Here is an 11,196-nt window from a genome sequence, read left to right as displayed (position 1 = left end):
ATGGGTCACAAAGATAGCATTAGAATAAAAGCTCCACTACGTTTAGAAATCCATTAGTCATAAATTAAGTTGCTAATAGGAAAGAAAACTCCAGTTTCAGAGAGCGATTAATTTACATTTGCATGCTTAGTAAGATTATTTTTAATTGCATTTGGAAAAAAAATCTATACTTATGTTACCTCCAAAGGAAGGAACGATTTAGAATATCTCAAAATAACCCACAGGAAAACAGAGTCCATAACTCATGGCCAAGATGAATCTTACTGCCCTAGGTGAACAGCAAAGGCAGTTAAGATATTTTGAAGCCTGAGATCTGGAATAAAATTGACTGTCTCCTAATAAAGTTGAAGAAGTAAACTAGAGAGAAGACAGTGTATCCGGTGGAAATAGCAATACAATAAGGACACAAATCATCTAATCTACAGCCTCCTCGCATCTTCAGTTACCATTATCATATTGACAGTATTGTGCACATTGATTTAATTTGTATCCAAATGAAGACAGGAGCGTTTTTTAAAATAGAAATACATGCTCATTTTAAAGGGTACGAGGTCACAGAGAAAAAATGAACTTTTGCTTTTAAACAATTCATTGCTCAAAATATTTTGTATTTACATAGGAGCTGATGCCGAGAATTGGCTTCATAGTACGTGACTAGATGTCCCGAGCCCAGGAGGAAGGGGCTCACAAAGCGGTCACGTGCTGCCCCGCTGCCCAGGGCAGCCCTGGGAAAGAGCCGATGCTCTGGCCTCCCTTCCGGACCGTGTTGATCCTCTCCCCAACTTAGTTCTGTTTCTCCTACTTCACTTTGGTCTATTTCTGTTTTTTAGCTGACATGTTGAACACCAATGAAAGAAATCCGTCTCCTCCGTTGGATCATGAAAAATTTAGCAGAATGAAAGCTCACACAAAAGGTCACTAACTGAGCTGTCCCTAGCATCCCTCACGGCTGGTGGGAGCCACACCTCGGTTAGAGCCTCCAGGCAGTGCCAACAGATTAGACAGAACAATATGCATGGAAACAAAAGCATCAGAGTGCCCCTCCAACGGGCTAACGTGGGACCCAGGACTGGCGTAGAGAGAGAGGCGTGAGCAACTTACATGTAAAGGGTTCCACTTCCCAGACTTCCAGGTTGGCAGAAGGAAGAGAACGAACAATGAAAGTAAGAAAATGTCACAGAGAACGTTCCAGAAAAGTCACTGCTCTACACAGAGGGCTTGAGGCCTGGGAAGCTTTATTCAAATCAGCTTCATGAGCCCATTTTTAACCAAAGGGATTTAACTAAATTTTTACTGACAAAGTCATAAATGGTCATCCTGCATCAAGCAACCCTTTCTCATAAAATAAAAGAATGATTAAATTTGTTTGGTATAAGTATAATCAGAGGAGGACCAAGGGAGACAGAGAAAGGGAGAGTAGGAACACAACAAATAATACACCTCCATTGAATCTAAAATTATAAATGCAGATCATTCAGCAAAGCGATGCTACATGTAAAAAAATCAACTAAACAGAAGAAAATGAAAGTCTGTATTGTGTTTCAAAGAGGTTATGCTAAACCTTGAAGGAGAAAAAACAGTTCTGATGAAATTCTAAATAATAAATCATGTTCTTGTTGATTAGAAGAACAGAAAACCACAATTTTCTGGGACATATTAGAAAGGGTGAGTTTTATCTTACCTTGCCTTTTGAAATAGCTTTGCAAGCTATTTTTACGATCAAGTAAGACCAGAAGCAGTTCAAGCCTTGTATTACCAACAGCAGTAGGTTAAAAACCCACCAGGAAGGGTAAGGTCCAACAATCTCCCAACTTTCAAATAATGTGGTATTTAACACCCTAAGAAAAAGGAGAAAGTAATCATTGAACACAGCTTTTCACTTTGCCTTCAAAGGAACTCTAGTTACTGCAAAGAAGCACGAAGTTAATGATATCCACGGACTACTCCCTGCAAGGATGGTCTGAAGGCTGACAAGGTACTTAGAAGAGTCATCACCTGAACGATTCCCCTGGTGGCGTAACATTCCTTTGGATTCTAGCTTGAATACTGTACTTACGCTCCCATTCACTTCTGTTGTCATTTCTTCTGTTAATTTTCATTATGTTTTCAATTGATTCTATTTCTCACTACTGGTTCAAAGGCCTGTATCCTCCTTGAAGTTGCTTTTGGCCTTTAAATAAGTGTGAGGAATACCATTTAATAACATCACATTGCAAGAAAAAAAAGAGTAATTAATTCCAGAAACACTAGTTAAGTTTAAACTATATGCTTAGCACAGTGAGTTAGAATATACTTAAGACCTAATCCCTGTCCTCAAGTGGTTTATAGTCTAGTAGGGGAGCCTGTACTGGGACCTGAATTTTGTAAGCCTTCCCCTGGGAAAGAACTGGCAACTGAAAGATATTATATTGAAGTGATGTCTTGAGATGAGTGTTGGAAGGATTTTTTTTTAATTATTAGAATATAATGAATATACTTAGTTTTTTTTTTTTTTTTTTTTTTGGGGGGGGTACGCGGGCCTCTCACTGTTGTGGCCTCTCCCGTTGTGGAGCACAGGCTCTGGATGCGCAGGCTCAGCGGCCATGGCTCACGGGCCCAGCCGCTCTGCGGCATGTGGGATCTTCCCGGACCAGGGCACGAACCCGTGTCCCCTGCATCGGCAGGCGGACTCTCAACCACTGCGCCACCGGGGAAGCCCTATACTTAGTTTTAAGAGTATGTACTTCAGGCAGGCGAAAGTATTTGAAGTAATTGGTTCCCTCTGTTATCCACCAAGAGGACCAGGATGGAGCCGCCACCTGGGGCAGATACAGGACGGCTGGTTTCAGTGCTTGGCTCTCATCCTTGCTGTACCTGCTCCTAAGCCTCTGGACGTTGATTCATACCTTCTGGACTCATACTGCTGCCACGCTGAAGCACGGTAGCCACAAAAGTTTGGAATTACTGCCACTTCCTTGCTTTCCTCCTTAGCTCAGTGATGGGCTGGTTTGGAGACCTAAGTGGACTGGCAAAACTCATCGAAGTATATTTCCACCAACTGTCCCTGCAGTGCTTTGCAGGGACCCTCAGGAGAGGTTAGGTGGACAACACTCAGTGACTAAGGGGGAGGGATGGAAAACTCTTGAATGTACACAGACCACTCATACAAGAACAGAAGGCACATATACAGAAAATTTTAATATAAGAGTGTGATGAATGCTTTGAGAGAGGTTAAGAAAAGTACTTAGTGAATTCACAAAAGAAAAAAAAAACACGTTTGTTTGAGTTGGGATAAGAGGTAAAGAAAAAAAGGAGAATGAATAATAGACATAAACAGGTTCCCCATGCCCAATTTCAGCAACCTGCATTCACAGACCAGAATGAGACAAACAGAGTGTGTCTCTAACCCTGCCATATTAGTTATCTCTCAAGAACAATGCTCAATACACATGGATTTAAAATCCTAAAATCAATAGTATGGAGCTGAATTTGACAATTCATTAAAAGTATATTACTCTATGATATAGTAGTATTCATTCTGGTGGAGGCGGACCAACATTAGGAAATCTATTAATATAATTATCACACATCCATAGGCCAAATTGGTACAAACCTAATTATTCCACCTGCACTGAAAGACATTTGGCAATGTTCAATTCTCCACTGCTGATGTTTAAAACTTGGAACTTAAAGCACTTAATATGATTTTTATCCAGCTCAACTCAGCAGTGGTCATAATATTTAACAAATACCAGAGTTACTGACTTTATAATTAGGACAACCAGCATCACCATTATTATTTAACCCTATTCTGGTAGTTCTGGCTGTTAAGTATGGTAAAATGTCAGAGTTCATTTCAAATAATAGGCATTAAATCTCTGTAACTATTTCAAAGACAGCAAACAATTAAAATCTCCAATAACAGGTAGTGGTTAAAAAACTATGAAGATATTCCAGAAATTATAAAGTCACTCACAATATTAAACATGTTTCAAGAGTTTCTTATGATAGAGAGAAAAATCATAATATCTCAATTCCATAAAATAAATATATATTTGCACATACACACAGAAAAAGTAAGAGAATTATAATTCATTGGAAGGAATTAAAGCCATTATAGACTTTCTTTCTTTGGTCAATTAGGGAATTTTGTATTTTCTTCTTTATATTCTTCTCTTTTCCAAATCCATGACAAATAATTAGGACAAAATACAAGTTATTTATAAAAAGGAATAAGTTAGGATAATGCCTATATTCCTGCCTTGTTTGCCATGTCTTTATACACAGTTTGCAGGCCACGGGACAACAGGTCTAAACAAAGGTGAACTCCACGACAGTGAGGGAGGACTTACATACCTTATGCTTTTCTATCTCCAGCACCTTGCAAAACACTGCGAAGTAATTTGCTCGCTGGACCTGATGGCTGATTGACTGTGTGTTTGTTCAGTAATCAAATAAATAGATATGCACAAGACAACTCGGGAATAATCACAATAATTTTATTTCAGAACCAGCTCTGCTTCTTGACATGTTGCCCTTCAGAGGGAATTTAGTTTCATTTGAACAGAAGGAGGTCCTGTAGAAATGGCAACCATGACCGCGTGATGTTACGCATTATAAATTAGCCTGTGCTGAATTATAAGTTTGAGAACCTTTCTCACCATTACAGTTTGCTTGGCTTATTATGAACAGAGTGTCATGCAGTCGCTGGTGACATGATATTCACATTGATTTCTGAAACACTGCATCAGAATTCACAGGCTTTGCCATGACAATCAGTGGCACCTCTGAAATGCCACTCAAAAGGAATGGGATTTCTTTGAAAATTGACTTGGCTGCCTGCAGAGACAATTGAGAAAAAACAATCAGTGCACCAAAGAGCTATGTCTCTCAGTGAGAAGCTTGGTAAGGAAAACAATATACGAGGAACTGAGATTGAGGAGAGAGACATTATGCCACTTGGATTCTGAAAAACAGCAAACCCAGGAAATGGCGCCTTTGTTTAGCCACAGAATGTTTCTGATGAGAAAACTGTCCCCTTTTGGGCAAACTATTAAAATGGTGATGACAGGATTTTATCCTTTCCCAGAGGTTAGGGTTAGGAGTACATACTTTAATGACGTCATTACACATCTATGGTGACAGGGCTCTGAAGAGTGGTATCTTTGAGGTAGGATTGAGGGGACAGGCAGGAGGGAGGCTGCTGGCATGCTGGGAACATTCTCTATCTTGATTCAGGTGAGTATGCAGATTATACATATGCAAAATTTTACAAATGTAAAAATGTATCATGAAGATTTGTATACGACACTGTGTGCATTATACCTCAATAAACTAAAATGGAAAAAAGTACTCTGGGGCAAACACTGCCAATATGCAACGTCTGGCTTGCATAATTACTATAATATCAGTGTTTCGACCCCACCCCCCCACTAATTTGGGGTCAATATATGGCTTGTAAGAAAATAGATTTTTTTCTTCCCCCAAAATAGCCTACAGCATCAAACTTCCTGCTGCTCCAATCAAGTGGTGGAGAGTTTGGAAGCATAAGGGGCCAGAAAAGACCATTTTCCTTTTCATTAACGTTAGGGTCACTTAACCACTAGATGGCGCATCACGCATGTACAAAGCGCACTCAAGTAGGTCTATTCTGCCAGAACCTTCTGCCAAAGTCTGGGTCCCAGCACAGAAATCACTCCATCTTCAGGTTACACCTTCCTTTCTAAGAATCTTCCCCAACAATGGAATGAAGAGGCTCCCGTCTGTGCTGCTTTCTTCCTGCGTGATTCCCAATAGAAACGATGCCTGCAGGGCAAAGCTCCAAGCAATTCACTGGTGATGTAAAGATGCACCACTTACCACCCCAATAGCTTAGCCCTGATGGGTTATTTTAACGGCTGTTTAATGAATCATAAGAGTTTAATTCGACTTGCCCTATAGTTACTTTTGCTCAGGCTTACCCTTTATGGATTTTTCATCTTAAATTTGATTATCACAGAAATATGTATATACAGGCTATGTGGGGATAGGAGGAGGGGAATGTATACCTTCATGCAGAAAAGTTTAGCCACTTTTTCTTAAGCAAAGAAAAGTCAGAGTAGTCTCGTTTTAATACTACATTTAAGGCTTTACTCATTCATATTCCAAGCATCAATGTGACTTCTGCTTGCCCCTTAAACCTCAGAAGTCCAGAAGTCTTCTACTGTCATAGAGCAGTGAAAAGATCTCCACTGGTGTCTCATTCAGAAAAGCTATAACCGATGCATTTTTTTTCTTTTTTATCGTGACTGCCAACTCAAAAGTTTATCTTTAGTATGCAAAGTTAGATAAATATCCTTACTTTCCGCTCCATATATCTTACTTTTAAAATATTCCAGTGATTTAGAGGCAGGATCACATAATGGTGGTTGAGTTATTAAAGATGACAGAGGCCTAGGTGCTCTCACTGTGTGAATGAAGTCACAGGTGGACCTTTACGATAAGGCCATGGCAAGTAATCATAAGCTTTGCCTGCGCCCCTTCCTTTTCTAACCCCACCAAAGAGCTCCACCTGAGCCTTGGTTGTCTGTTTCTGGAATGATCTATAGAAAAACCACAATAATTAGATCCATGTCAAATATCCAAAGAGAGCCAGGATTGCTTCTCAGGGAGAGTCAGGTGCAGGGCTTCACGCTGAGGATCGCTGCATGATGCCAGTGAGGGTAGATTAAAAAGGAAAACTTGTTTTACAGTCAAAATTAAGGTGTTCTTTACTTCAGAGCTTTTGAATGGTCTTGACTTTGCTTTCCCAGACAGACCGCAGTATATTTCAGGATGTGTGTGCTTCTCTGGCATTTATTTTCATTTGACCTACACAAACCATAAATGAAAAGTAGATTCTACCTAAAGCTTATCCATAATCTACTGGCATGTTTTGCTCATTTTAAAGTAGATGGTAATAGAAAAGCATTTAAAATGTACTCTCAACAGAAACCATGGACACTTAACATCTGAAAAAGAAAAAGTCAGGTAATTAATTCACTGTTATAAGCAATGCTCTTTGTCCTGATTTTTCTAAAGTAATAAAAGCTCCAGACTTAAGAACAATTTGGTCAAGCGTTGGGTAGTCTGCTAGACAGCAGAAAACCTTGCTCACAATGCCTGGATGCCTAATTATCTCGAATAATAGATTCGCAGCCTGTAGCAGACACAGAAGTAAATTCTCTATCCCGGAAAGGAAGCTGAACTTGAACACGGAGGGACCATCTGTCTTTCCTCTAGCAATGGGCATATCAGTTCTGTCATATTCTTATCTGAGTAAGACATAGGGATCAATTCATTTATTTCTACTTTTAGGTCACAGCCTGGCCAGACTTAGACATTGATCCCTTGTATCACAGGAAGTTTGTCACTAGTAACTTCCTGGCTGGGGTGGATGTTTTTCTCAAAATGAGTCATTGCCCTCTTGGTGCCCCATTTGCTGTCTGTCTGCCTGAGTTCCCAACCCCTCCACTGTCTGGTCTGCCTTTCTATGTTCCTCATCTCCCAACCTGAGTCTCCCTAGAGAAGAATATGTCCTTCAGGCTGTATCCTGATTCCAACATACTTACTTTCAACCCTCCTCTTTGTTGCCTACGTGCCCCTAAAACAGACTTGTCTGGTTCTCAATAACTGCTCTTTTTTTAAAGATTTTTTTTGATGTGGACCATTTTTAAAGACTTTATTGAATTTGTTACAATATTGCTTTTGTTTTTATGTTTTGGTTTTTTGGCTGCAAGGCATGTGGGATCTTAGCTCCCCGACCAGGGATCAAACCCATACCCCCTGCATTGGAAGGCGAAGTCTTAACCACTGGACCGCCAGGGAAGTCCCCATAACTGCTCTTTACTGAGTAATTAGTATGTGTTGAGCACTGGCCCAAACACGTTATATACATTGTTTTACTTAATCCTTTCAACACCTCATACAGAAGAATCCCCATATAGTAAAATTCTTACACTAGGCTAATATTTATTGAGTTTTATGTGTCAGGAACTGGGCTCAGGCTTTAATGTGCTAACGCATAATCCTCATGAAATGAACCCTATGTGATAAATTCTGTTTTTTTTCAAAGTAGGTATTATTATGTCTATTTCACAGATGAAGAAACTGAAGCACAGGTTTGTACTGTATGCCCAACACTGTCCCCACTGTTGGGGACACATATTCGTGGGCCTCAAAAGAACTCATAATCTAGTTGGGGAGCTGGGGATGGAATATAAATTGGCATATTGTATTTAGTGGGTAATGTTACCACATGTATCAAAATGTACATACCTACTGTGTCTATGATTCTATTTCCAACCTTTTGTCCTCAGAAAGAATTTCAGGGATTTGGAAGATTTAGCCATAAGGATGTTCATTTAAATATTATTTATAGTAGCATACTACTTGAAACATCCTAGATGATGTTTACAAATAGGGTACTGATGAATAAACAATGACCTTCGCAGAAGATGGAATATTCTGTAACCGATATAATTATGTTATAGAAGAATACTTAATGAAATGGAAAAATGCTTATAGTACAATGCTAAATGAGAAAAACAAAGCTATAAAACAGTATGTGCAGAATGATCGCATTTTGGTAAAGAAAAATATGTAATTTTAAGCATATAAAATGTTAGAAACAAAGACATCAAATTATGAACAGTGGTTATTTCAGAATTATGGGATTGGGATTTCGTTTTCTTCTTTGCGGTGTTTCATATTCCATACAATTTCTGTAATGAATATTTAAGTATAACAGGTATATAATCCCATAAATAAATATCAGTTTAAGTTAAAATTTGAGGAGACCATAGGAGAATGATAATAGATAGCCAAGTGCTAATAGAAGCCTCTAAAGGTCTTAACTAGGGCAAAGAGGGCAACAGATTTTCGCAGAGCTGGATGCATTTCCCAAAAGCTACCTCACTAAGTCTCAGAGCTGCACAGGGGTGGCCTGGCTTGGCCATATGCGGTTTTCCTCAAAGTCCCAACGTCCTGCTCCAGACAAGAAAGCAGTGACTGACGGAACTTGTCTGTGGTCACACCAGTTGGTGCCCTCTGTTCCCTCAGGCTGGCATGTTTTATGTGAGTGGGGGATGGCTGGCTCCTGGGAGGGCCTAGGAGGAGAGCTGCTCGCAGGGCAGAGCAGGGCGTCCCAGTGGCGGCACAGTCCCTGCCTCTCTGGGATAGGTCTGTTCACAGCGCTGCCTCCAAAGACAGATGCTTTTATTCCCTCTGAACAAAGGAAGCAGCTCTCTAGGTTCATTCGTGGTTATGAGTGTGGAGATTCTGAGACGGTAGAGAGGCCAACTTGAACACACATCATAAGCACATTTGATCGCTTTTGTCCCTGGAATGGGGCTTTGTTGGCATGTTTGGAGCTGTTTTTGTCAGAGTCCCCTGTTTTTGTTAGAGCTTAATAACTGGCCTAAGAACCGTGAAACCTGCCTGATCCCTGCACTCTCCTTCTGTTACCTTCTTATTTCATGATTCTGTGGAAGAAGTGTGTTTTGCAAGATATAAGACAGAGCTTCTGGAAACTATGGGGGCAATACCTGCAAATCTTGTCTTGGGGGCAGGAAGAAACGGAAACGAGGAAGGGGAAAGGAAAGAGAGAGAAGGGGAATGGGCGGATGGGAAACGGGCAGACAGAGGGGACGAGGAGACAGGGGACCTGCTTTCCTGAGGCATTGCTCATGTCTGTAACTTGAATCAGGACCAGGCCTTGCACAAACTGTGCGTGACATTTAATACCACACCATTTCTGGGATTACATGTTACACTAATAAAAAGAGAGCCACAAGACGAATAACTGTGCCCTGGAACTTAGGAGGGGGAAATGGCTGTGCAAAGCTCAGGGCCTGAAACTCAAAAGCTTCTTCCACCTGTAACTGCCAGGCTGGGAATCTGCCAGGTGTGATCTATCTGCTGGCAAACTCAGCGCAGGTACATATTCTAACAATTTACTGAGGAAGAAAGAAATACAAACCCTGCCTTGGAGAGAAGGACGGCTGAAATGCAGCAAACCCAGAGGCCTCCCCCTCCACCCCATCTGACTCAGGTGGTCCCAGGACAGTTGTTCAGCAAGGGTGTGCAGACTCAGGAGCTGGATGGCAAAGAGTTCTTTTGCAGAAATCCCAACTGCAAACATATCAAGATAGTGGCCCTCGAGACAGTGGTTTTATTTGGTAAAACTTATCTTCGAATACAGTATACAGTGTCCTAGGGCAGCGGTCCCCAACCTTTTTGGCACCAGGGACCGGTTTCGTGGAAGACAATTTTCCCACGGACAGGGTTGGAGGGGGTGATAGGGTTTGTTCAGGCGGTAATGCGAGCGATGGGGAGCGGCTGTAAATACAGATCAAGCTTCCCTCGCTCGACCACTGCTCACTGCCTGCTGTGCGGCCCGGTTCCTAACAGGCCGTGGACCAGGGGTTGGGGACCCCTGTCCTAGGGGGCTTCATCTAAACGGCAAAAAACCAATTTAACTGCCAGGACAAGACACTCTCTCTGCTCCTACTAGCTATAGTGTGCTTTACAGTGCTTACCCATTCAACCTCAATCACTTCTTTCCATAGTCCCTGGCCATGAATAGAATGTTTACAGTCAATGAGATGAATATAAGCCTTCTCTTCTCACTGACAGAAATAGCAATAGCCAAGGCCATACCTTAAATCACAAGGGAAATTTCTTACACACCATTGGCTATCCGTGTGTACTGGGCCTAGCACCTTGTTAGGAGGTTTGAGCGGTATTTGGGTAGCATTTGATGCAGCTTTCACTCACATGCATCATAGATGTTGATGATGAAAGTGCTACATCATCAATGGAGAAGTAGGCAAAGGAGATGAACAGACAGTTCACAGAACAAATACAAATACAAATGACTTATGAAAACATGGATGAAATGTTCCACTGTGGTTATAATCCAATGAATACAAAATTAAACAAGAGATATGTATGCCATAGTTTTTGGAATGATGTGTCATGACATCTGCAACCCACTTTCAGATGATTTGACAAATGTAAGAGAAATGCATGTGTGTAAAAGAAATGCAATGGGCACTGCAAGGGGTAACAGTTGATGAGGGCAGGTGGGAGTATATGAGTATTCATTATATATTTTTTTCAAATTCTCTGTGGGTTTGAACATGTTCAAACTAACAAATTAAATTAAAAGAGAAAACGTTTAAACTATCAAATCAAAAG

General features: G+C 40.8%; 1 protein-coding gene across 3 annotated transcripts in view; it reads right to left on the bottom strand.

Annotated features, from left to right (window-relative positions):
* Positions 1-11,196, bottom strand: part of CERS6 (ceramide synthase 6) — a 334,758-nt gene that overhangs the window by 7,217 nt on the left and 316,345 nt on the right. Inside the window, exon 9 of one of the 3 annotated variants that reach the window (XM_082631372.1) lies at positions 1,682-1,838. The exons of 1 other annotated variant lie outside the window; for it this stretch is intronic. In XM_082631372.1, the coding sequence (XP_082487498.1) occupies positions 1,682-1,838 (157 nt within the window). Of the gene's footprint in view, positions 1-1,681; positions 1,839-4,118; positions 6,829-11,196 lie in introns of those variants that run through there. One more of the 3 variants, XM_082631374.1, reaches the window with a different exon arrangement.

This window comes from Mesoplodon mirus, assembly GCF_964341445.2.
Source record: "Mesoplodon mirus genome assembly, chromosome: 8".
NCBI lineage: Eukaryota > Metazoa > Chordata > Mammalia > Artiodactyla > Ziphiidae > Mesoplodon > Mesoplodon mirus.
The sequence above is the reverse complement of the archived record's forward strand: the minus strand, read 5'-3'. Positions and strand labels throughout refer to the sequence as shown.